Source organism: Thalassophryne amazonica, chromosome 5 (genome assembly GCF_902500255.1).
Source record: "Thalassophryne amazonica chromosome 5, fThaAma1.1, whole genome shotgun sequence".
NCBI lineage: Eukaryota > Metazoa > Chordata > Actinopteri > Batrachoidiformes > Batrachoididae > Thalassophryne > Thalassophryne amazonica.
In genome coordinates, this window is record NC_047107.1 from 42,432,829 (window position 1) to 42,460,646 (window position 27,818).

Here is a 27,818-nt window from a genome sequence, read left to right on the forward strand (position 1 = left end):
TATATCTCATCTAAATCAATTCTAAAATTTACCAGTAAAAAAAGTATGAAGAGAACTGAAGTTTTAAGAGTGACCATAATAAATATTTAAGAAACTTAAAAGTTTATGAGTATTGTAGACATTGACACGATGGAGTTTGATGCAAAAGAGTTAGAAAGATACGATTGGAATGTTTTGATTACCATTTACAGTTGGCGATGAAAGACTTGGGTGTTAACTTCGTGTTAAAGTCAGAACAAGAAGCTGCACTGAAAGAGATCTATGTGGGAAGAGACACAGTCTGTGTGTTGTCGCTCCACCGAGAGCGGCATGCTGAGCAGTTTCGCAAAAGTATTCCGGCGAGCTTTCCCACAATGCTAAAATAGCAGAGATGTCAGTCCAGTGAGCACGACACTGAGCAGGGTGGGAAATTAGTGCAGAAAATCCACTGTGTCATAGTGCAGTTTATGTGGCCTTAAATGAGGCCTGCCCACCAATGTACACATTTAATCACGTCCCTCATGATGTGAAGCAAGATGCGTGTGTTGTTCTTATCTATAAATCTAGGTTTGGTTTATTAGCTGTTGGGGGTCATAAATGTAATTCGACTGAACATCTCATTCTCCGCTCTGCCCATGATGCCAAGGTCACAACAATAAAAATCAGTCATATTACTTTGTCACTGTATATAGGCTCCTGGCCCACACTCTGAATTCTTAGATGACATCACTTGGCGCGATGTTATCTTTGACTATAAGCATGCACTACTGGCTACAAAGCAGGGCTACTACTCTGAATTGATCAACAAAAACAAGCATAACTCAAAGTTCTTGTTCGACATGGTGCTAACACATTCATGGATAAACACCTATAAGTCGCTCTCCTTTTACAGCACAAAATTTCTTGGATTACTTTGAGAAGAAAATAGATGACATTCGGTTAAACATATCCCAGCATGCCTTAACCCAGCCACTACACCCTGCTATTGAGGTGGGTGCCATCACTGAGGTTTTACCTCGATTTACAGAATTTGATAGTATCTCACTAGACATGCTGAAGAAACTCGTAACGTCTACAAAAAGCACAACCTGTTTATTTGCTCCTATACCTAACTGTTTAAGGACCTGACTGTGCAGGAAATTATTAATCTCTCATTCACCTCTGGATCTGTTCCTAAATGTTTCAAAGCTGCAGTGATTAAACCATTACTTAAGAAATATAATCTTGACCCTAGTGTATTGAAAAACTATCGGCCGATATCAAATCTATCATTTTGCTCTAAAATTCTGGAATAGGTGTTTTCCCAGCAGCTTATGGCCTACCTTACCGAGAATAATCTTTTTGAGCCACTGCAGTCTGCTTTTAGAAAATATCATTCCACAGAGACAGCTCTCGCTAAAGTAGTGAATGATCTTCTGCTTGCAATGGATTTGGACACAGTATGGTTCTGGTGCTATTACTAGATGTTACGGGCACTCCAGATGAGGATAGTGTTGGGCCGGCTAGCGTGCCTATTAGCATTAGCCTCGAATCGCCGGCTGTGGATGACAGCTTTCGGACCGTAGTTAGGTGGAGGACGTCAGATAGGGCTTAGTGCCTGGTTGCAGTACCCCAAACACACTCACCACTGCGAACTGTGAACCGGTTTTCTCCCTTGGATGTGCCTGTTAGTCCTTTGAGCCCACGGGTGGCTTCCACTCCTACCGTAGTGCTGCGTTTGATACTATGGATCACCATATTCTACTGGATAGGCTGGAAAATCATTTTAGGATTACTGGGAATGTCCTTGCATGGTTGACATCCAGCCCAGTCTCACATTTTTTTTCGAGGTGCTTTTCGTCACAATATCACGAGCCAATAGACTAATGTATATTTCATGCTGCTGAATCATGACTTGCCGTGAGACCAGGTTGTGACATCATACCTGACCAGTCATTCTCACTGTGTTTTGTACAATAACACCACTTCTAATCTTAGTTCCATGAAATTTGGGGTTCCACGGGGGTCTGTCTTAGCCTCCCTGCTTTTCTGCCTTTATATAGCACCCCTTGGGCACATATTGCGGCGTTTTGGGATTACCTTTCACTGCTATGCTGATGATTCTGTTATACATGTCGATAACTGCTGGTAAACTCATTCACATAAAATCCTTAGAAGATTGCCTTGCATCAGTGAGAAGTTGGATGTCTAGAAACTTGCTACTTTTATGCTCGGCCTAGGCTCATGTGTCGTCCATCACACTGACAAAGTGAGGAACCTTGGGGTAATTTTTGATCCTACATTGTCCTTTGACCTCCACATTAGAAATATTACGAGGACTGCTTTCTTCCATCTGCGAAATATTGCGAAGACTCATCCCATCCTGTCTAAGGGTGATGCTGAGACCCTGATCCATGCATTTATCTCTTCTAGATTGGACTACTGCAATGTTCTATTTTCTGGTTTACCGCAGTCCAGCATTAGGGCTCTCCAACTGGTTCAAAATGCTGCAGCCAGACTTTTGACATGAAGCAGAAAGTTCAACTACATGACACCCATTTTGGCATCTCTTCACCGGCTTCCTGTCCCAGTGAGATCAGATTTTAAGGTTCTGCAACTAGTCTATAAAATTGTTCACAGACTGGCACCTTCCTTCTTAGCTGACCTAATTAAACCCTATGTACTGGCCCGGGCTTTGCGTTCTCAGGGTGCAGGACTACGTTGTGTCCCTAGGGTGAATAAAAAGTCTGCGGGTCACAGAGCTTTCTCTTATCATGCCCCTGTTCTGTGGAATGATCTCCCTGTGTCAATAAAACACTCAGATTCTGTGGAGACTTTCAAGTCCAGACTTGAGAGACACTTATTTTCCCTTTCGTATGGCTAGCATACTGGCATCGTATAGTTTTACGCGTTTTACTCTTTTAATTCATTTTATTAGGAAACGGAGCATACCACGGCCTCAACTTTACCTAAATTCTGGGTCTTTTAGTGAAGCTTAGGGCGAGTAGCCAGCGATCACCTTAGTATTTCCTGTTTTTCTTGTTGTTTAATGCTGGCAAATTATACTGTATTTCTTGTCTTTCTGATGCCTGATTCTGTTTTTTCTCTCTGTTTAAGGTGCAGCTCCATCCAGAGATGAGTGTGGTATTTGTGCAGGAGACCCTCCTGTCCTGTGCGCCAACTGCATTTCCTGTATATTTGTTTTGTGAATTGTTTTGTAATTTATGTCTGTAGCGTGGCCCAAGCAGAGGGTCACCCCTTTGAGTCTGGTCTACTTGAGGTTTCTTCCTAGAGGGAGTTTTTCCTTACCACTGCTGCTCTGGGGGTTAGTAAGGTTAGACCTTACTTGTGTGAAGCGCCTTGACACAACTCTGTTGTGATTTTGCGCAATATAAATGAAAATAAACTGAAAAAATTGAACTGGCACCTCCCTACTTAGCTGACCTACTTAAACCCTACGTACTGGCCTGGGCTCTGCCTTCTCAGGGTGCAGGACTACTTTGTGTCCCCAGGGTGAATAAAAAGTCTGTGGGTCACAGGGCTTTCTCTTATCATGCACATGCTTTGTGGAGTGATCTCCCTGCATCAATAAAACTTTCAGATTCTGTAGAGACTTTCAAGTTCAGACTTAAGAAACACTAATTTTCCCTTTCCGTATGGCTAGCATACTGGCATAGTATGTTACTATGCTTTTTACCCTTTTAAATTCATTTTATTAGGAAACGGACCTGGCCACGGCCTTAACTTTATCTAAAGTCTGGGTCTTTTAGTGAAGCTTAGGGCTAGTGGCTGGTGATACCTCAGTATTTCTTCTGTTTTGTTGTTGCTAAATGCTGATACTGTATTTGTTGTCTTTCTGCTGCCTGATTCTTTTTTTTTCCTCTCTGTTTAACGTGTGGTTCCATGCAGAGATGGGAGTGGGTGTTTTTCTTCAGCAGGCCTCCCATCTTATGCACCAGCGTGGACTCCCCAAAATTTCCTCTATAATCTCCTGTATTGTCTCTTGTGTCGATCGCATGGCCCAAGCAGAGGGTCACCACTTTGAGTCTGGTCTGCTTGAGATTTTGTCTTCAAATCATCAGAGGGAGTTTTTCCTTACCACTGTTAACTGTGTGCTTGCTGTAGGAGTTCGTAAGGTTAGACCTTACTTGTGTGAAGCGCCTTGAGGCAACTTTGTTGTGATTTGGCGCTATATAAATGAAAATAAATTGAAATTGAAATGTCCAGTCAGCTGAATTTACCCCAGGTGGGCTCCAAGCTGTAGAAACATCTCAGGGATGATCAGTGGAAACAGAATGAACCTGAGCTCAGTTTTGAGCTTCATGACAAAGGCTGTGAATACTCACATACATGTGATTTCTTAGTTTTTTATTTTTAATAAATTTGAAAAAAAAAATTCAAAACTTTTTTCACATTGTTATTATGGGGTATTATGTGTAGAAATTTAAGGAAAAAATAAAACTGTAACATAACAAAATGTGGAAAAAGTAAAGCGCTGTGAATACTTTCCAGATCCACCGTTGGTCCCGGCTTTGCTTGCGTCCTGGTCCTTTCTGTGTGGAATTCACATGTTTTCCCCAGGTTTGCTTAGACTTCCTCTGCGTGCTCCGGCTTCCTCCCATTTCTGAACATATGTAGGCTAGGTGAAATGAAGACTTTAAATTGACCGGTGAGTGGGAGTGTGAATGTGTTTGTCTGTCTTTATGTGGCCCTGCAATAGACTGTAGGCCTGTCCAGGGTGTACCCTGTAACTTGCCCAATGACTGCTGGGCTAGGGTTGCACTGGACTCCCCTGAAATGTGATTGGACACAGATGATTGACATGTCACGGCACCGTACATCTGGTTGAAAAGAGTTGCATTCTGAAAACAGAGAGTCACATTGACTGCTAGGTTCCTCCTGTCCAGTAAAAAAGTTCTAATGCACCTTAGTAGAAGAAGAAAAATTTTTGCCTCAGATTTGAACTGAACACATCATTTGAACCATGGACTAATAAAGTTAAATTGTTATATTGGTGAGTAAACGATGGTATTTTATGCGGTCCAGGTTGTTAAAAGCAGCATTTCTCTAATTTGGGTTGTCTTATATATGCGTGTGTCTCCAGTGATTTTTAAACGAGCAGGCAGCTGTTGATTAAATAACCTCTTAATTTTGCTGTCTGAAGGACTTAAATAACCTCTTTGTTTTGCTCTCTGAGTGACAGCAGGATGATGCATTTCATTTATAAATACACATGCCATGGAATGTTTCTCAACTGTACTCAGAAGTATTGGAACACTTGGCATTTCACACATTTTAATTTGTTTATGCCATTTCAAATACAGATAAATAAATAAATCTAAAGTTATCTTCCTTCAACACAAACTGAACGCAAATATCTTCCACTTGATATAAATTAATTAAAAATATAAAATACAGCTTCCTGATGAAGTGGTGTAGAGGAGGATTTTCTTAAAAAGAGCATGTGATAGTTCAGTTACAATTTACCAGAAAGTACATTTGAGATGAAAGCCTAGATTTGATGTTTTGGTGAAAGAAACTTTAGTATTTCATCATAATTGATGTAAATAAAGTCCAAGACATATTCAGTGACTTGGAAATGTTCATTTTCCATCCTCTGACTTGTCTGAAGAAAACTGGCAATAAAACTGATTATTATTTACAGATTTTATCAAGTTTTAGAGATTTGCTTTCAGTTTGAGGAAGATAATTTTAGAAATTTTTATTCTTTATATTTTTGTATTTATTGAATTTGAAATGGCATAAACAAATTAAAATGTGTGAAAAAAGTGTTCCAAAACTTTTGGAGGGCACTGTAACCTAACCTTATGATGAGTGCAAAATGAGTGTGGTATTATTACTGTTTTGTTTAAGAATGTTTAATTTTCACTGTTGCTGCACTTTGTGTCAAATCATAGTAATATTGTATATCATATTGATATGATGATATTGAGATACAATAATTTGGCCATATTGTACAAGCCTACTGTCAACTAGCTGAAAACTTTGAATATTAATTTACTACAACATTTTAAAAAAAATGCTTAAACTAGCAGGGGGTTAAGAGGACTGTATTTAGGGGGGTCTGTGGGGTGGAGCCCCCCCCCCACACACACACACAGAAGCTGAACAGCAAAAAAAAAAAAGTCTGAAGGACCTAAATGACATGGTTAGATGCAGAAGAGCTTCCAGGCATGTGAGAGGTCTGGGGGGCTCGCTGCTCTCCCCCCCAGAAGCTGAAAGGCTTTAGCCATGCTCATGCTCCCCTGAAGCATTTACTCAAAAAGGACCTAAATCACATGGTGAGATGCTGTCATTCCATGACATATACAGTGAGGAAAATAAGTATTTGAACACCCTGCGATCTTGCAAGTTCTCCCACTTAGAAATCATGGAGGGGTCTGAAATTTAAGAGACATAACCTAAAAAAAATCCGGAAATCACAATGTATAATTTTTTAATAATTTATTTGTATGTTACTGCTGCAAATACTGTAAGTATTTGAACACCTACCAACCAGCAAGAATTCTGGCTCACACAGACCTGTTCATTTTTCTTTAAGAAGCCCTCTTATTCTGCACTCTTTACCTGTATTAATTGCACCTGTTTGAACTTGTTACCTGTATGAAAGACACCTGTTCACACACTTAATCAATCACACTCCAACCTGTCCACCATAGCCAAGACCAAAGAGCTGTCTAAGGACACTAGGGACAAAACTGTAGACCTGCGCAAGGCTGGGATGGACTACAGGACAACAGGCAAGCAGCTTGGTAGAAGACAACAACTGTTGTGATTATTTATTAGAAAGTGGAAGAAACACAAGATGACTGTCAGTCTCCCTCGGTCTGGGATTCCATGCAAGATCTCACTTTGTGGGGTAAGGATGATTCTGAGAAAGCTCAGAACTACACAGGATGACCTTGTCAATGACCTGAAGAGAGCTGGGACCACAGTCACAATACATTACATTAGTAACACATGATGCTGTCATGGTTTAAAATCCTGCAGGGCAGCAAGGTCCCCCTGCTCAAGCCAGCACATGTCCAGGCCCATTTGAAGTTCACAGCAACCATCTGGATGATCCAGAGGAGGCATGGGAGAAGGTCATGTGGTCAGATGAGACCAGAATAGAGCTTTTTGGAATCAACTCCACTTACCATGTTTAGAGGATGAGAACAACCCCAAGAAAACCATCCCAACAGTGAAGCATGGAGGTGGAAACATCATACTCTGGGGGTGCTTTTCTGCAAAGGGGACAGGACAACTGCACCGTATTGAAGGGAGGATGGATGGGGTCATGTATTGTGAGACTTTGGCAAACAACCTCCTTCCCTCAGTAAGAGCATTGAATATGGGTCATGGCTGGGTCTTCCAGCATGACAATGACCCCAAACACACAGCCAGGGCAACTAAGGAGGGGCTCCGTAAGAAGCATTTCAAGGTCCTGGAGTGGCCTGGCCAGTCTCCAGACCTGAACTCAATAGAAAATCTTTGGAGGGAGCTGAAACTCCAAACCTGAAAGATCTAGAGAAGATCTGTATGGAGGAGTGGACCAAAATCCCTGCTGCAGTGTGTAAAAACCTGGTGAAAAACTACAGGAAACGTTTGACCCCTGTAATTGCAAACACAGGCTACTGTACCAAATATTAACACTGATTTTCACAGCTGTTCAAATACTTATTTACAGCAGTAACATACAAATAAATTATTAAAAAATCATACATTGTGATTTCCGGATTTTTTATTTATTTATTTATTTATTTATTAGATTATGTCTCACAGTGGACATGTACCTAAGATGAAAATTTCAGACCCCTCCATGATTTCTAAGTGGGAGAATTTACAAAATCGCAGGGTGTTCAAATACTTATTTTCCTCACTGTACATGTTAATAACAATAATAATAATGTGGGGGGGGGGGGGGGTGGATCATGTTTTCCTTGACTTTGATATTTGACCAGGCTACTCAAAAAAAAAAAAAAATCTAATGACCTCTAGATATCTTTCAAATTAATATGCCCACTAAGCTTGATCCATCTTCTTCTTTGATGGACTTCAATAAATACATTTTCTGACCTTGTTTTCCTTTCACTTGAACTTTGACCAAACTACTCCAAAATCTAGTGACTTCTAAATATCTATCCAAGTAATATTGCCACCAAGTTTTAAGGATATCCATGCAGCCACTTCAGATTTGTCTTGTCCACAGACAAACACAACATGCAGGGTAAAAAGACCTACGCCTGCAGAAATTAAGAATGTGCTGAGATCATATGTTTTTTGTTTGTTTCATATTTGCAGAGGTGTGCGGTGTAAAGATTCAGAACAAGCTGCTGGGATCGTGTCTGCAGGTGCAGGATGGATCTGCAGAAGGCAGAGTTTCCCTCGGGAACTGCAGTCCATATTCTGCCTTGCAGGAATGGAGTTGGCACGCTGAGAGCCAGGCAGTCAGCAATTACCATACAGGACTTTGTCTAACTGCACCTGAAGAGCAGCATGAAGGTGTGTACTTGCAGGCCTGCATTTTTAAAGCTGGAAATGAAGATGCTGTCAGTGGAATGGCAGCAATGGAAATGGGCACAGGAGATGGACTCCAGGCTTGGTCCTGCTCCAAGAAAGGCCACCTGACTTTGTCAGGGACGAGTCTGCGCCTCAGTGCCACACAGGAATCCACTTTAGTCTTCCTTTCAAAGGATCACAAGCAAGTAAGAACACATTAGTGAAGGAACATAACTTCATTTTCAGTGAACCTGTACTGAGGTCATTAAATTCATGTTATTTGTGAGATTTTTTTTTTAAATGATGAAATGCTATAAATATTTGTCAAATCATTTTTTAAAGCTGTGGATCAGAAAGAGCTGCACAGAGAAGCTGACGAACTTTTAGGCTGAATCTCAATTCTACCCTTCAGCCCTTCCCCTTACCCCTTCCCCTCCGTTTTGCTCGGGCACGAGAGAGAGGAGTGTCTCAATTCTCTTTTTGGAGGGAGGCGGAGGGGTAGGCGAAGGGCTACAAACCCCTCTGTTTGGAGTGAATCTGGATGCACACTCCGTTTGGAGGGGTAGGAGGAGCTTACTGCTGTCTCCAAAGAAACAAACGTGCCGAAAGAACCGCACAAATGAAAACGGCTTTCATTACAGATTACACTGTTTAGAAATGTATAACTTGCCAAAAAACTTTACAGGCAGTTGTCTATGACAGCAACGTGTATGCTGCTGGATGCATGTTGTGTATATTGTTGTTGTTGTTGTTGTTGTTGTTGCAGGCAGGCAGGCAGGCAGGCAGGCAGGCAGATAGATTTATCATTGTCATTACAACAACGAGATGTCCACACTCACATTCCACATACAACGGCAATTGATCTACAATTATTACTTGTTTACTGTAATAATGGCACACATCAGAATTAGGACAACACATATACATTTGACATTGTTTATGTGCACTAAACTTGAAACAGTCCATTTCCCAATTGAGGCAATGTGAGTGTGTTTGTAGCCGCTGCAACTGTCAAGTCGCGCCGCCAGGCCAGCTTGAGAGGACGAGGCCTGTCACAGGGAGGGAGGGGCAGGAAGAGTGATAAGAGGAGAGGCAGAGCATGCTTCGGTCCATGTGTAAGTCTGTCAGTTTATTGTCCTTGTGGGTTGAGAAAAGAATGGAGCCAAATAATCTCACCAGAGCCTGGATAAATTCCTCTGGAGGAAAAACAGTGGGCAATTAATCTTGATGCCTGTAGTGTTGCAGCCGAGCAGTGAAAAACACTTTAACAGTTCCACTCACTCAGCCAAATCCGAATTATGAATTAAGAATATTCCAAATTTGAATTAAGAATATTCACCGGCCTCCGAAACCTTCAACTTCAACTGCAAGGCACGCATCAGCTCCAAGTTGTCATCAATTTGCAACTGAGTTCAAGAGTCAACGCAGTCTGAGAATGCACTGCCTTGCCAACCTCGTTAATCATGACGGACAAGCGAGGGTCGGTGGTTCTTGATGCTGCCATCTTGCCAATTTTCCGGTAGATCAGGGCAGCACATAAGCCAAAAAGTACCAGCCCTGTTACCTTAAGACCAAAAATGAATAGGTCCTCGACGTCCTCCACAGAGAAAGGCGCCAAGCATGCAACACGCCAGGAACTCCAGGAGTCAAGGACATAGCCCGCAGGATACGTTCCATCTGGGCAGGTAGGATCCCCCGGTCCTGACCTTCTTGTAGAAAAAATGGTGTCAATAGCGTTCAGAGACCAGCTGATCAATTCCATGGTTAATCCAATAGTAGTCCAATAAATCCAGAATCCAATATAGTTTTGAGGTATTCACAAGTCTGGTGAAGTAGGGACTAGAAGGTTAAAAGCAGAGAGATAAGGGAGAGTGGAGGAGATGCGACCACCCTCGTCGGAGTCCCAAGCTGAAGGAATTCTGAGGAATATCTTAACTTCGCTCATGCGCTGAGGCGTTATAATGTCTTGACTCTTGTAGAGAAGACTTCTCTACAAGAGTCAAGACAGAAGTCAGACTACCAGAGCAAGAATTTGAGCTGAGGAAGCTTCTGCGATTTGAAGCGAAAAGTCCTCGCATCAAGCAACCCAGTCCAGTCGAAGATTCAAGCTTCTCTACTACAGGTGCTGGTCATGTAATTAGAATATCATGAAAAAGTTGATTTATTTCAGTAATTCCATTCAAAAAGTGAAACTTGTATACATTCATTACACACAGACTGATATATTTCAAGTGTTTATTTATTTTAATTACTAATTAATTAATTACTAATCAATCAGTCAGTTAATGATTAAACAATATTAATTATTACTATTATTGATGAACTGTTATTAGTATTATAATAATGTTTCTTTGCATTTATGCAGCAAGGCAAGAAAATAAAAAGAGCAAACAGGCCACTGCAACAAGTTGCATTTTGGTTGCCATGTTAACAAACAGTGAAGACGCCGGTTTGACACGGGCAGTTTTTTTTCTCCTAAGGCGGAAGGGTGTCTCAACAGGGCTAGAGGCATACCCCTTCACCTTACCCCTTGTTTTAAAGGGGTAAGGTGAAGGGGTAGGGCCAGGGGGAAGGGGAAGGTGTACAAAAGAGAATTGAGATTGGGGGTTAATGTGGTTAATGTGAATACCTTTATTGCATGAAAAATGGGAATCTTTACCTGAAACAATCTCTCATCTGGATTTGCACAAAATTTGCCTTTTGTATTGATTGATTTGTTGTCATGGGATATGTGTGACTGAGAGAATTCATTCATATTCATGTATTAGTGCTTGAGAAATAAATCAAAATCATTCAAAATGACAGAAGATGCATCTTGTTTTGTAACAAAGGAATCACATTAATCCTGACACCAAAATTTATTTTGGTATGTTCATAAAGTACAGTGGAAATCAGTGAACATGTTTTTGTTGTTGTTGTTGTTTAAATATACTCAACAAATATATAAATGCAACACTTTTGGTTTTGCTCCCATTTTGTATGAGATGAACTCAAAGATCTAAAACTTTTTCCACGTACACAATATCACCATTTCCCTCAAATATTGTTCACAAACCAGTCTAAATCTGTGATAGTGAGCACTTCTCCTTTGCTGAGATAATCCATCCCACCTCACAGGTGTGCCATATCAAGATGCTGATTAGACACCATGATTAGTGCACAGGTGTGCCTTAGACTGGCCACAATAAAAGGCCACTCTGAAAGGTGCAGTTTCATTTTATTGGGGGGGGGAATACCAGTCAGTATCTGGTGTGACCACCATTTGCCTCATGCAGTGCAACACATCTCCTTTGCATAGAGTTGATCAGGTTGTCAATTGTGGCCTGTGGAATGTTGGTCCACTCCTCTTCAATGGCTGTGCGAAGTTGCTGGATATTGGCAGGAACTGGTACACGCTGTCGTATACACCAGTCCAGAGCATCCCAAACATGCTCAATGGGTGACATGTCCGGTGAGTATGCCGGCCATGCAAGAACTGGGACATTTTCAGCTTCCAAGAATTGTGTACAGATCCTTGCAACATGGGGCCGTGCATTATCCTGCTGCAACATGAGGTGATGTTCTTGGATGTATGGCACAACAATGGGCCTCAGGATCTCGTCATGGTATCTCTGTGCATTCAAAATGCCATCAATAAAATGCACCTGTGTTCTTCGTCCATAACAGACGCCTGCCCATACCATAACCCCACCACCATCATGGGCCACTCGATCCACAACACTGACATCAGAAAACCGCTCACCCACACAACGCCACACACGCTGTCTGCCATCTGCCCTGGACAGTGTGAACCAGGATTCATCCGTGAAGAGAACACCTCTCCAACGTGCCAAACACCAGCGAATGTGAGCATTTGCCCACTCAAGTCGGTTACGACGACGAACTGGAGTCAGGTCGAGACCCCGATGAGGACGACGAGTATGCAGATGAGCTTCCCTGAGACAGTTTCTGACAGTTTGTGCAAAAATTCTTTGGTTATGCAAACCGATTGTTCCAGCAGCTGTCCGAGTGGCTGGTCTGAGACGATCTTGGAGGTGAACATGCTGGATGTGGAGGTCCTGGGCTGGTGTGGTTACATGTGGTCTGCGGTTGTGAGGCTGGTTGGATGTACTGCCAAATTCTCTGAAACGCCTTTGGAGACGGCTTATGGTAGAGAAATGAACATTCAATACACGAGCAACAGCTCTGGTTGACATTCCTGCTGTCAGCATGCCAACTGCACGCTCCCTCAAATCTTGCGACATCTGTGGCATTGTGCTGTGTGATAAAACTGCACCTTTCAGAGTGGCCTTTTATTGTGGGCAGTCTAAGGCACACCTGTGCACTAATCATGGTGTCTAATCAGCATCTTGATATGGCACACCTGTGAGGTGGGATGGATTATCTCAGCAAAGGAGAAGTGCTCACTATCACAGATTTAGACTGGTTTGTGAACAGTATTTGAGGGAAATGGTGATATTGTGTATGTGGAAAAAGTTTTAGATCTTTGAGTTCATCTCATACAAAATGGGAGCAAAACCAAAAGTGTTGCGTTTATATTTTTGTTGATCTACATTTTAAAAAAATACCCCATCCTTCTATGTACTAAACTAACAAATTACCCACATTAGAATCCACATTTGGAGCACCAAAGTTTTATAGTTTCTTCATGATAATATTGATTATTCCACCATTTGTTGTAGGACTCTACTAAAAACCCTGATTAAAATTGCTTTATCACAAACAGGTGATCACGTAAGCTCCTACAGTGGACTTTCAGGAGAACATGTACATTATGAGTTTTATTTTTACGCTGTATGCAACAGCTGCGTTTGTTTATATGACCAGGGCAGCAGGTGGTGGACACTTGACAACCAGACTTTGTGCAGTGACAGAGATGGCAAACATCCTCAACACCAGGATCAACCTCGCCACCTTGTGGAGGAACTGTTGCAGCCTGCTATTCTTCCACCTGTCATCTCTGAGATGCACAGTCTGGCTCAGCCATGTGAGGGAATGGTAGCAGCAAATACATTATCACACTGTCATGTAGTGTTAAGGTGCATTCAAACAGTCGGGCAAATTTGTGTGGCCGATCCGAATGTGTTGCTCATGTCCAAAACAGTTGAAGTGTAGTTGAGGGGGACTCTAACTGCGATCTGACTGCGTTCTAAATATTCTCACGGTGTCAAAACAGCATCAAAACAGTCTGATTGCGTCAGACTGGGCAATCTTCTTATTGAACAAATATAAAGGACGAGCGTGCTACCTGTGGCGATCCACAGGGTCTAGATCGGGTAGTGTTTATAAAATAGGTAGCTGACATTTTTCAAGGGTGGTAATAAATTATGCAAAGTTTCTAAAATGATTTTAACTGAAAGTGCAGGAAATTAAAATGACAAAGTTTTGTGAATAATTGTATTTATTTTTCGCCACATTTAGTTGATGTCATGTTTTACAGCTGGCAAGGTTAAGATATTTCCTTTGATCAGAGCTTGTCTGGTTACCAGGAACTGATTAATGGTGATATCAACATCCATTGTTCACTTTTGTTACGTAATATCCCTAATTTATCCAAAAATATTGGTCCTATCAACTTTCCATTTTTGCAGCATTCATCTTTGACCCAAAATACTTAAGCATGCCAAATGACAAATGTCAGCTCTCTCCAGTTTCTCTGTGATCGAAGCCAAACATGCACACGCATGCGTACACGTACACAGAGGCCACTTGGCTTGTAATACATAGATGAACATAGAAGATATGTACTGTATATGAGGGTACAATATATGTATGTGCGAATGGGAATTTATACACGAGAGGAAAATTGTGTCAAAAGGTAAAATGTATGTAAGAGAATTAATATATGCGTGGGAGAGGTACATGTGAGAGGGAGAATGAAATGTAGAATACATGTATATGAGAGTTCAACTTATATGGACAAGGGAGAACATAAGTATGGGAGAGTAAGAATGTGTATGCAAGAACAGTACATGTATATGAAAGGGAGCATATGTGTGTGAGAGCAAGCTTATGTGTTTGTGAGAGGGAGAATGACTGAAAAATATGGATGTGGGAGTCTAAGAATGAATCATGCCTTGACTGACCCCTCCTTCCAGTGCTAAAATATGACTCCTGCTTGTGTAAAGACATTTCTCACTCAGGTGTCTCTGTTTCATCTCTAATTCTAGTTGAAATTAAAACAGGTGTCAATGTCTCTCCTGGATTTACGAGCACCAAATCCCCTGCAGATCCCACAATGGTTTTCCTCAGTATGGATTATGGTAAGAATTATTCTCACTTTTAAACTGGACGTATGCTTACATATGTGAAATTGACTTCATAATACTTTAATCTGAAATGTGGACAGTCTGTACACTGGATCGGTATATGTAGATGACTTTTTTAAATACCACTAGGTGGCAGTGGATGCAGAGGAAAACTGAATGTAGTGACTTGGTTGTGCCATAGCTGTGTGAAGGCACATGATTAATATTTTATTTGCAGTGTGTAGAGCTTTGTTGGACTCGAGGTCAAAGATTAAACAAATCCCGTGGTTTGAAATGTACATGATACTGATGTGTTGCCTTGTACATGTGTGCAGGGATGGGCTGGAAGGTAACTATGTTGGTTTTAAGCTCTCTGGCTCTGGTCCTGGGGACTGTCATCCTGATCTTTAATGTTTACTCACATAGGTGAGTGCTAAGTACACACACACAAAACTGCAAGAGCAGTTTTAGAAAAACACTCTGCTGGAGTGTTCCCGTGACCCGGATAAGTGATTGAAGAAGAGTGAGTCAAGAATAGTGTTAAATTTAATGGATGATTCTGCTATATAGTACAGTACACACACACACACACACACACACACACACACACACACACACACACACACACACACACACACACACACACACACACACACACACACACACACACACACACACACTCATCTTCAACCATTTTGTCCAATTAAGGGTCGTGGGAGGCCGAAGCATATCCAGCAGTCATAGAGCCTGAGGTGGGGTACACCCTGGACAGGACACCCGTCTGACTCAGGGCCTATGGTGCAATACAATAAGGAATAATTACATTGTACTGTATATATCAACAGCAATATAATTATTTTACGCTTTTGTATATTTATGTAGTGGGTAAAATAAGTATTGAACACGTCACTATTTTTCTCTATAAGTATATTTCTGAAGATGCTATTGATATGAAATTTTCACCAGATGTTGGTAACAACCCAAGTAATCCATAGATGCAACGAAACCAAAACAAATACATAAGTACAGAAATTAAATTATGTGTAATAAAATGGAACGACACAAGGGAAAAATATTGTCCTGTCAATAAAGGCTGTAGTAAGTAAGTCCCTTCGGCTGCTCCCTTGTTTGCACTCGGGGTCGCCACAGCAAATCCAAGGTGGATCTGCATGTTGATTTGGCACAGGTTTTACACCGGATGCCCTTCCTGACGCAACTCCACATTACATGGAGAAATGTGGCAAGGGTGGGATTTGAACCCAGAACCTTCCGAACTGAAACCAAGCGCATTAACCACTTGGCCACCACTGCTCAATATTTTTCCCTTGTGTCGTTCCATTTTATTACACATAATTTAATTTCTGTACTTATGTATTTGTTTTGGTTTCATTGCATCTATGGATTACTTGGGTTGTTACCAACATCTGGTGAAAATTTCATATCAGTGGCACCTTTAGAAATATATTTATTGAGAAAAATGGTGAGTGGTTCAATACTTACTTTACCCACTGTATAGAAATTGTATAAGGGTGATTACCGGCACTTATTATGTCCTTTGATCATATTGTATGAAAAACAGAAAAAAGGGGAAATTTCACACTTTTATAGTTATCTTTACAATGAAAGTGTGTTAAGAAATTTGTTCTAGTAGTCTATGATGACTTTTTCACCTTTTTTCAGCATCATTATATGCAAATATTGCCGTTTTGTGCTTGTCCCACACCCAGACTTTTGATCTTCAGTGATAAAAATGAATGGTAAAGAAATGTTTTTTCTAATGTTTTAAAATATCTCTGAATAAAATATCAGTAAAATAATCAAAACATAATTGGGATATTCAATGTCATACAACTGTTGTGATTTTTTTTAACAAAATGTAGTTGTCCCACACTATTGCCGTAATTTCCACCACAACACTGCAATGTCCCTTTAAACAGTTTGTATGAAAGATTGTTTGGGTAGTTTCTATGGAGATAAACAGTGACATCAGAGCACATGTATATAGCGCCAAATCACAACAAACAGTTGCCCCAAGGCGCTTTATATTATAAGGCAATGGTGTGGTGGAAATTACATTTACAAGGCCAATAGTGCCCGTAGTTAAAGAATCACCCATAAACTGATCATATGTGACAATAGAAATAAATCAAAACAGGAAATACAAGATGTTATAAAGATGTGATCAGCTTTCACTTGAGTACAATACCCAACTGAAACTACAGAATGTTATAATTGTGTCAAAAATTGACTCTAAACTAGACTCTAAACTCTTACTTAAATTCAGGACGTCGGATCAGAAGCAAAAATGGAATGAATTTGGCAGAAAAATATATGTTGTACCTCTGCCTACGTTCTGTCCTTTTCTTGTTTTGCTGTGCCAGAAAGGAGAAAGTGGTTTGTGTGCTGAATTCGTACATGCCAAGGCAAGATGAGAGTGTTCCCGGGTCTCCGGTTCCCAGTGAAAGAGCCCCTCTGACAGAGCATGCCATGCGCCTCCCACAGTCCTCGCCCTTTTTACAACGAGGAGAAATCCTCATTCAATGGAAGGATGGCTCTGTTACTCCGCTGTATTCAGCGTGAGGGCCATGCTGCTGTATGCAGGTTTGTTACAATTCTGCAAGAAGTTTGAAATTGGTTCTACTTGAAAGGACAGTGGTGAAACAGGGGGTGGGGGGCATGAACATACAATGATATGTGGGTGAACCACTTTATCAAACACACAGCCATGTTACATCCATATGGGCTCCAATGTATTTAAATTAAGTGGTTGACATAGGATTTGACCTTTCAAGGTCATATGTAAAAAAGTTTTCATATGACTTCATGTTTTTGCTTAACAGTAACCTCCAAACAACTTCCACTTTTTGTTTATACTTATGTCTTGTATGACCTCTATTTTGTTTATTTTATAACCAGTTCTTAGCCGTCCAGCTAGATCAGCTTCCAAGTTATTTCTGGACAGCCTTGCATCCTAGCTATGTATATTTTATATTTCTTCTTTTATTTATTGTATGTTTTATTGTGTGGTGTAAATAAACTGTTTGAAACCTCAGAATAGATGTTCTAAATAAGTTTTTCAAGGTCACCCAATGTCAAAGACAAAGTTCATATAATTTACTGTTTAATAGTAACCATGGGTGTATCTGTAAGAAAGGAGTCGATGTTCTTGAGGTTAAAACACTGGGCTTGTAACTAGAGGATCCTCAGTTCAAATCCAGGTCAGACAAGAACGTCACTTACAAGTTCATTCATAAGTTTCTCCCAGTGTGCAGCTGAGCTCCTTGAATCACATCCTGACATCAGTTTATGTGAATAGGTAAATATAATAAGGCATCACTGTAAAATGCTTTGACAATTAACGTGCTGTTTAAATAGTCATTTAACCTATTTCTCAGAATAAGTATTCTAAAGTAATCTGACATTTCAGATTCACAAGGTCAAAAGTAATGTGGCCAAGGGAAAGATTACAGATAAAATTAAATTTTGCTGCAGAGGCTACCCAGTTCCCAAACTTGAATCCAAGTGGACCCTGTATGACAAGTTATGAAGCCCACGGTATTTAGTCAAATATTATCAAAAGAAGTGAAATTGCAGACAACTATATAGGTGGTAACTACATAAATTTTAGCTGAGTAACTGTAACGAATCAGAAAATACATTTAAAAAAATATACCCTTGAGGTCTGCAGGAATCCCATGTTCACTGATGAATGTAAAACCAATTCCTCAGAACAGCCATTGTGAATATCTGCAGTTATGACCTTGGCCTGTGGCTTTGACTTTTATCCAATGTTCCCCAAATTCTAATTACTTTGTAATAGGCTGAATCTCAATCATCCACCAAGTCTGGTCCAAATCAGATCAAAAGTCTTTTGGAGTAATTTTGTTGCTATGCGGACAGACAAACACACAGGACTGAAACCAATACCACCACATGGTGCAATTACTTTTGATGCACAGACTGTATACTGTCTTATAAATGTCATAACTGACGTTTTTAATTCCAGGAAGATGAAAGCTATTGCAGGTTCTGCTGGAACAGAAAAGGCCGACCATAAGATGAACTATCTGACTTCAAAGTTACTTCATTTGGCACTCAAGATTTGAGTGATTGCTTGTTAGATGAAAGGATGAGAGGATGACTCTTAAAGCATACATGTAGAGTTTTTATAAGTTGCTATTTAAGAACTCAGCTAAGGAAAGGAATAGTTTACATAATCTATTGTCTCAAACTGAATCGTGGGCTACCATGCTGGTTTTTTGCTCTGGTTGGAAGATACTCAAACACAGTTGAAAACAATACTTTTTAATTGGTTTTGTAATGATACCTGAGACTGTTGCTGTTCAATGGAAATAAATCAGGAACTAATTTGTGTGCCTACACAGGCAGCTCCAGGGAAGGACTCATTAGGGCTATAGCCCCCTCCTTCAGCTTCAGGAGCCGCACCAAAAACTCACAAGAATATTGACATTTTCCATTCAAAGTTGAGTTTTTAGCCTCATTATTGTCACCACAACCACTGTGCTGTTATTGACCTTCTCGATAGGTGTTCTCAGTTTCCAAAACAAAAACAGTCAGATACAGTCATTTACAGGATAAATGTAGTAATGGCACAGTCCCGCTCAGTCGGCTTTCAGTTTTCAAGGGGTGTTACTAAGAGACAGAGCAAAATATCTCTGGATGCAATTGGACAGACCTACAGCCAATCAGAGCAATGTTTGTACGCTAAACGACGCTACAAGCTCACATGACGATTGTTAGCTCCAACTGAATTAGTTTAGATAAGCTAGCAAGATACTACTAGCGTGTAGTTTACGCTATGGAATCAGCTCTCCACTGGCTTGTTAAATGTTAAGTCCACATTAGATTTTTGCCACAATGCTCATGTGTTACAGCTTAATACTACTAATAGTGCAGCAGATAGGGAGAAAATACTTCAGTTATACAAAGAAACATAAAAAGGCTATCCTTTTACCACCTTAGTCTCATATGCACATTGATGTATGGGATACAAATAGGTTCGGGTGACCTACACCTAGCCCGATCATTCATCCAGTGCCATTTAAGTCCCGTGTGATCTGTACATCATCCAGGTAAGTACATGGACACACCATGCATAGCCCCACTTACCCTTGGCTCAGCTCTCCCGCGCTTGCACATCCTGTCAATTCAGGTGCGGCTGTCTAACTAAAAATACCAACTACGTTCTACAAGCTAATTGATATGGGGTTGTTAGACAGCATTTGGGACACTAAACTATGCTAAACTACACTACAACTAGTACTTTTCTACCATACTGGGAGTTAGTAAAGCCAGGTGGAGCATTAGTAAAGTAAGATTAGCTGACACTGAACCCCATGCTGAGTTTCACAGCAGTGAAGTCACCAGTGTGCCCTGGTTGTGCACTGACATTCACTCCTTCCAACTACATAGATCACTAAAACTACTATCTAGATTATACAAAGACATCAATAAATGGTCAGAAATGATGACTTAACCTATGAAGAAGATGTGTAGAAAATTTCATGTTTCTTTGTATAAGTGAAGTATTTCACTGAAAAAATGAATTTATCTGCTGCACTATAAGTAATGGTATCCTTGGGCTAGAGAACAGTATGGGGTACGGAAATCTGATATTTGACCCCAAAGACTTTTACCTAAATAGTTGACCTGAGGTTAATCTTGCAAGGGTGAATAAAGTGTCAGATGTCAGATTTGATGTGACCTTTGCAAAAAAAAAAGATTATTTCAGGGCAATTTTGGGTCAGCCTTCATTGATAAATCAAGTCTGGAAGAAGTCAACAAAAGGACCTGGGAGGAATAGGCTAACAAATAAACAGACCTTAATCCCATCATTGACCTTTGACAAAATTGACCTTGCTGGGTAATTCCAGAACACACTTCCAAAAGTGTGCCACATTTGGTGCTAATTAAAGTGAGAAAAATGTAACTATTGACATTTGGACCACATTACCTTCACAATAGTGTTTGTGCTTTGGCCAGTTTGACCTCACTAAATTTGAAACTTTGACCCAATGATGTGCCAGAACTAACCCTTTAAGTTCAATTCTAGGATTGACCGTTTGCTTTGTATTATTTGGCTCTTTGTGTTTTGCTCGGGGTTACCAGAGAGAAACTGGTATGACTCTGCATATTGATTTGGTACAAAGTTTACACCAGATTACCTTCCTGCCAAAACTGCATATTGACAAAAATGGGCATGGGTGGGCTTGAATTGGGGACTTCCTCACTGAGAAGCAAGTATTTTCTAACAACGTGCACAGAGTTAGATAATTTTAAAAAGGTACAGTGTTTATGATTTAGGTATGTTTAAAGTGTTTACCTCAAATGTATCATTCATATGTTTATTGATGTATAATTATTTACCTGCAAGCTAGAACTGATGTGTGTTTCATAAGCCCTTCATGGAGGCCACCATGTTGGTACAGTAGCTCAAAAGGGACATACTAACTCTGACTTTCACACTTTGCAGTGCAGACAGAACACTGAAGAAAGAAGAAGCGGAATCTGTGGTTGTTTCCTTGGACGATGTCTACTGGTTGCTGGTGTGACATACTTCTGCAGTGTCCCACTCTGGGTACAAACTCACGATCTTCAGGACAGGAGACAGGCACTAGCATGTTTCTCTAAAGCGTCTTTGGACACTGGGGAGTGAGGTTTACTAACTTCTTCTGTGCAGCACCTCCTGCTGGCCTTCTCTTCCACTAGTGCAGGCGAACAAGTTACTTCAAAGGCAAAAGAACATGAATCTCAGACAGAAATGAAGCCAAAATGTAAAGGGAAACAAAATCATGACTGGTTACATTATAACACAATCTTAAAGCTCACCACTAGATGGCGCTAAATCCTACACACTGTAGCTTTTCTTTTTTGTTGTTGCAAAAACTGTTGTAACACCTGCATTAACATGTGTATTAAACTCATTTGACTTAAGATGTATGTGGAGAAATGTTTGTTTTTATTTTGAATATACATAATATTAACTGACCTTATTAACACAACTTTTTCATGAAAGCTGCTGATTATGCATCTCATGTCTCTCAATTTGTGCCTTTGCAATGTGCTGTAATTTTATTACGTTGAACTGTTGAATAAATAATCCTAACACAAAACAGAGTTGTATTATTTTTCGCTTTTATGAAAATGTATTGATATTATGTATCTTTCCAGTGGTTCAGCCTTAGAATGTGATGACTAAACTGAATTATTATCACTTTACCGAGGCGTTGCTAGGCTGGTATTGTAGATTTACGTCGACGGTATCTGGTTATACCCGCCCGCTGTGCGTAAACAAATTACGTCATAGCACGCGCGCAGCCCAAGAACTGTCCGCAGAGGGGGAAAAAAAAAAAACTGTCCGCAGAGGGGGAAAAAAAAAACTGTCCGCAGAGGGGGAAAAAAAAAAACTGTCCGCAGAGGGGGGAAAAAAAAACTGTCCGCAGAGGGGGAAAAAAAAAAACTGTCCGCAGAGGGGGAAAAAAAAAAACTGTCCGCAGAAGGGGAAAAAAAAAAACTGTCCGCAGAGGGGGAAAAAAAAAACTGTCCGCAGAGGGGGGAAAAAAAAAACTGTCCGCAGAGGGGGAAAAAAAAAAACTGTCCGCAGAGGGGGGAAAAAAAAAACTGTCCGCAGAGGGGGAAAAAAAAAAAACTGTCCGCAGAGGGGAAAAAAAAACTGTCCGCAGAGGGGGGAAAAAAAAACTGTCCGCAGAGGGGGAAAAAAAAAAAAACTGTCCGCAGAGGGGGGGGGGGAACTGTCCACAGAGGGGGGAAAAAAAACTGTCCGCAGAGGGGGGAAAAAAAACTGTCCGCAGAGGGGGGGGGGAACTGTCCGCAGAGGGGGGACAAAAAAACTGTCCGCAGAGGGGGGGAAACTGTCCGCAGAGGGGGAAAAAAAAAACTGTCCGCAGAGGGGGGGGGGGAACTGTCCGCAGAGGGGGGACAAAAAAACTGTCCGCAGAGGGGGGGAAACTGTCCGCAGAGGGGGGGAAAAAACTGTCCGCAGAGGGGGAAAAAAAAAACTGTCCGCAGAGGGGGGAAAAAAAAAACTGTCCGCAGAGGGGGAAAAAAAAAACTGTCCGCAGAGGGGGGGGGGAACTGTCCGCAGAGGGGGGAAAAAAAAACTGTCCGCAGAGGGGGGGAAAAAAAACTGTCCGCAGAGGGGAAAAAAAAACTGTCCGCAGAGGGGGGAAAAAAAACTGTCCGCAGAGGGGGGAAAAAAAAAACTGTCCGCAGAGGGGGAAAAAAAAAAAACTGTCCGCAGAGGGGAAAAAAAAACTGTCCGCAGAGGGGGAAAAAAAAAAAACTGTCGGCAGAGGGGAAAAAAAACTGTCCGGAGAGGGGGGGAAAAAAAACTGTCCGCAGAGGGGGGGGGGAACTGTCCGCAGAGGGGGGAAAAAAAACTGTCCGCAGGGGGGGGAACTGTCCGCAGAGGGGGGGGAAAAAAAACTGTCCGCAGAGGGGAAAAAAAAAACTGTCCGCAGAGGGGGGAAAAAAAAAAAACTGTCCGCAGAGGGGAAAAAAAAAACTGTCCACAGAGGGGGGGAACTGTCTGCAGAGGGGGAAAAAAAAAACTGTCCGCAGAGGGGGGGGGGAAAAAAACTGTCCGCAGAGGGGGGGAAAAAACTGTCCGCAGAGGGGGGGGGGGGAACTGTCCGCAGAGGGGGGGGAAAAAAACTGTCCGCAGAGGGGGGAAAAAAAAAAAACTGTCCGCAGAGGGGGAAAAAAAAAACTGTCCACAGAGGGGGGGAAAAAACTGTCCGCAGAGGGGGAAAAAAAAAACTGTCCGCAGAGGGGGGGAAAAAAACTGTCCGCAGAGGGGGGGGGGAAAAACTGTCCGCAGAGGGGGGAAAAAAAAAAAACTGTCCGCAGAGGGGGGAAAAAAAAAACTGTCCGCAGAGGGGGGAAAAAAAAAACTGTCCGCAGAGGGGGAAAAAAAAAAACTGTCCGCAGAGGGGGGAAAAAAAAAAAACTGTCCGCAGAGGGGGGAAAAAAAAAACTGTCCGCAGAGGGGGAAAAAAAAAAACTGTCCGCAGAGGGGGGAAAAAAAAAACTGTCCGCAGAGGGGGAAAAAAAAAAACTGTCCGCAGAGGGGAAAAAAAAACTGTCCGCAGAGGGGGGAAAAAAAAACTGTCCGCAGAGGGGGAAAAAAAAAAAACTGTCCGCAGAGGGGGGGGGGGGAACTGTCCACAGAGGGGGGAAAAAAAACTGTCCGCAGAGGGGGGAAAAAAAACTGTCCGCAGAGGGGGGGGGGGAACTGTCCGCAGAGGGGGGACAAAAAAACTGTCCGCAGAGGGGGGGAAACTGTCCGCAGAGGGGGAAAAAAAAACTGTCCGCAGAGGGGGGGGGGGGAACTGTCCGCAGAGGGGGGACAAAAAAACTGTCCGCAGAGGGGGGGAAACTGTCCGCAGAGGGGGGGAAAAAAACTGTCCGCAGAGGGGGAAAAAAAAAACTGTCCGCAGAGGGGGAAAAAAAAAACTGTCCGCAGAGGGGGGGGGGAACTGTCCGCAGAGGGGGGAAAAAAAACTGTCCGCAGAGGGGGGGAAAAAAAACTGTCCGCAGAGGGGAAAAAAAAACTGTCCGCAGAGGGGGGAAAAAAAACTGTCCGCAGAGGGGGGAAAAAAAAAAACTGTCCGCAGAGGGGGAAAAAAAAAAACTGTCCGCAGAGGGGAAAAAAAAACTGTCCGCAGAGGGGGAAAAAAAAAAAACTGTCGGCAGAGGGGAAAAAAAACTGTCCGGAGAGGGGGGGAAAAAAAACTGTCCGCAGAGGGGGGGGGAACTGTCCGCAGAGGGGGGAAAAAAAACTGTCCGCAGGGGGGGGGGGGGGAAAACTGTCCGCAGAGGGGGGAAAAAAAAAACTGTCCGCAGAGGGGGGGGAAAAAAAACTGTCCGCAGAGGGGGGGGGGAACTGTCCGCAGAGGGGGGGAAAAAAAAACTGTCTGCAGAGGGGGGGGGAAAAAAACTGTCCGCAGAGGGGGGAAAAAAAAAACTGTCCGCAGAGGGGGAAAAAAAAAACTGTCCGCAGAGGGGGGGAAAAAAAAAACTGTCCGCAGAGGGGGAAAAAAAAACTGTCCGCAGAGGGGGGAAAAAAAAAAACTGTCCGCAGAGGGGGGGAAAAAACTGTCCGCAGAGGGGGGGAAAAAAACTGTCCGCAGAGGGGGAAAAAAAACTGTCCACAGAGGAAAAGATTAAAAGGCAAGAAGTTTGTTTTGGTCCCAATATGGATATTCCGGATGATTTTCTCATGGATAGGTCGACAATGAACAGCAGCTAAAGCAGCCAGCTTCTAACTCGGGCGAATAGCTGTCATTTTGGGCGACTGCGGGCCTCTGAAAATGCATACCTCCCTACAAAAGCATGTTATTATATTATTATTACCTGGAAACAATATAATTACCCAAGATAATCAAACATGACGATGATGGCAGTGAGAGTTCCAAAAAGTACTTTCTTCTGGCACGGAAACTTCCCAGCAGGAGGAGTGTGTTTACAACAGACAAGCCGAAGCTGTTATATTGGTTTTTGGGAGAGGTTGGGCTATTGTCATGGAGAGTAATATGACTTCTCTCTGATCGTAGGAGTAACTCAGAGATCTCTGTTTGGGAAAAAAAAAAGTGCCAGAAGGAAAACGTACAGAGCATGTTTCCTTCTGCACGTTCATTTGGAGTCTAGAGTTCCACATTGTGTATACTTTGGAGAAAGTCACACCTCTCCAGGAACAGTCTCCCTGATTAATTAATATTATTATAATCCCAGGGTTCTTTAATGTGGAGTTGTGTCAGGAAGGCCATCCGGTGTAAAACCTGTGTCAAAATCAACATGCAGGTCCACCTTGGATCTGATGTGGTGACTCCAAATGTGAAACAAGGGAGCAGCCAAAGAGACTTACTTGCTGTTTTTATGTAGATTTACTGAGCTTCAGCAATGGCCTTTCAGTCTTTGGTCCATTGCTTGTCAACACTCCAAAAGATACTTTTCCAGAGGAGAATAACTCCTATCATTACTTTAATTCATTCTCTAACTGTCCCTGTTTTGACACAGATATATGCACAGACATGTCGTGTTGCACATCAGATAGGCGCGGCACCTGGTGCGAGTAAGAGGTATGCAGCGCATGTTGCTTGCTGAAACATTTATCCAGTTTCCTAAGAACAGTCTTCAAATGTGTCCACTCAATTTTTTTGCATGACGTTATCTGTATTTGTGTTTGTACTAGTAGCATGAAGCAATACTACTGACAGGGTTTTTCTCTATATTGTCAATATATGTATTATCAAATATTAATGTCTTCACTTTGATGTACTCTCTGTAATCATGTCTTTGATTCTGTTCTCTATTTTTCATATATACGTATATGCATGTATGAAAGTTCATGTATCATTATTCCTTTAAATAATTACTTAGTGTCAAAAGCAATCATATACGCTGAATGGTTCAAGTGATCATTAAGACTGTCAAACGAGAAAAGTGAGCAGATGATCTTTGACCATTCAGTGTGCAGATTGTTTTTCCCCACTTGACGACACACCCGCCGAGGATCAAACTCTGGTTATTGGCGACTCTGTTTTGAGAAATGTGAAGTTAGCGACACCAGCAACCATAGTCAATTGTCTTCCGGGGGCCAAAGCAGGCGACATTGAAGGAAATTTGAAACTGCTGGCTAAGGCTAAGCGTAAATTTGGTAAGATTGTAATTCACATCGGCAGTAATGACACCCGGTTACGCCAATCGGCGGTCACTAATATTAACATTGAATCGGTGTGTAACTTTGCAAAAACAATGTCGGACTCTGTAGTTTTCTCTGGGCCCCTCCCCAATCGGACCGGGAGTGACATGTTTAGCCGCGTGTTTTCCCTGAATTGCTGTCTGTCTGAGTGGTGTCCAAAAAATGAGGTGGGCTTCATAGATAATTGGCAAAGCTTCTGGGGAAAACCTGGTCTTGTTAGGAGAGACGGCATCCATCCCACTTTGGATGGAGCAGCTCTCATTTCTAGAAATCTGGCCAATTTTCTTAAATCCTCCAAACCGTGACTATCCAGGGTTGGGACCAGGAAGCAGAGTTGTAGTCTTACACACCTCTCTGCAGCTTCTCTCCCCCTGCCATCCCCTCATTACCCCATCCCCGTAGAGACGGTGCCTGCTCCCAGACCACCAATAACCAGCAAAAACCTGTTTAAGCATAAAAATTAAAAAAGAAAAAATAATATAGCACCTTCAACTGCACCACAGACTAAAACAGTTAAATGTGGTCTATTAAACATTAGGTCTCTCTCTTCTAAGTCCCTGTTAGTAAATGATATAATAATTGATCAACATATTGATTTATTCTGCCTTACAGAAACCTGGTTACAGCAGGATGAATATGTTAGTTTAAATTAGTCAACTCCCCCGAGTCACACTGACTGCCAGAACGCTCGTAGCACGGGCCGAGGCGGAGGATTAGCAGCAATCTTCCACTCCAGCTTATTAATTAATCAAAAACCCAGACAGAGCTTTAATTCATTTGAAAGCTTGACTCTAAGTCTTGTCCATCCAAATTGGAAGTCCCAAAAACCAGTTTTATTTGTTATTATCTATCGTCCACCTGGTCGTTACTGTGAGTTTCTCTGTGAATTTTCAGACCTTTTGTCTGACTTAGTGCTTAGCTCAGATAAGATAATTATAGTGGGCGATTTTAACATCCACACAGATGCTGAGAATGACAGCCTCAACACTGCATTTAATCTGTTATTAGACTCAATTGGCTTTGCTCAAAATGTAAATGAGTCCACCCACCACTTTAACCATATCTTAGATCTTGTTCTGACTTATGGTATGGAAATTGAAGACTTAACAGTATTCCCTGAAAACTCCCTTCTGTCTGATCATTTCTTAATAACATTTACATTTACTCTGATGGACTACCCAGCAGTGGGGAATAAGTTTCATTACACTAGAAGTCTTTCAGAAAGCGCTGTAACTAGGTTTAAGGATATGATTCCTTCTTTATGTTCTCTAATGCCATATACCAACACAGTGCAGAGTAGCTACCTAAACTCTGTAAGTGAGATAGAGTATCTCGTCAATAGTTTTACATCCTCATTGAAGACAACT

At 41.7% G+C, this 27,818-nt stretch overlaps 1 protein-coding gene and 1 long non-coding RNA gene across 2 annotated transcripts in view; one reads left to right on the forward strand and one right to left on the reverse strand.

Annotated features, from left to right (window-relative positions):
- LOC117510375 overlaps nucleotides 1–21,721 on the forward strand; it is a 41,749-nt gene extending 20,028 nt beyond the window's left edge. The window contains exons 2-7 of the mRNA XM_034170063.1: nucleotides 8,263–8,666; nucleotides 13,288–13,447; nucleotides 14,631–14,723; nucleotides 15,044–15,134; nucleotides 17,090–17,305; nucleotides 21,207–21,721. Coding sequence (XP_034025954.1) covers nucleotides 8,263–8,666; nucleotides 13,288–13,447; nucleotides 14,631–14,723; nucleotides 15,044–15,134; nucleotides 17,090–17,288 — 947 coding nt within the window. The 3' untranslated portion in view covers nucleotides 17,289–17,305; nucleotides 21,207–21,721. The remainder of the gene's footprint in view (nucleotides 1–8,262; nucleotides 8,667–13,287; nucleotides 13,448–14,630; nucleotides 14,724–15,043; nucleotides 15,135–17,089; nucleotides 17,306–21,206) is intronic.
- Nucleotides 17,868–25,890, reverse strand: LOC117510376. The gene is made up of 3 exons (XR_004560704.1): nucleotides 25,879–25,890; nucleotides 19,906–19,908; nucleotides 17,868–18,900 (listed from the first exon to the last, which is right to left on the reverse strand). It is a non-coding gene; the product is annotated as an uncharacterized LOC117510376 (long non-coding RNA).
- Between the last annotated feature and the right edge of the window lie 1,928 nt (nucleotides 25,891–27,818).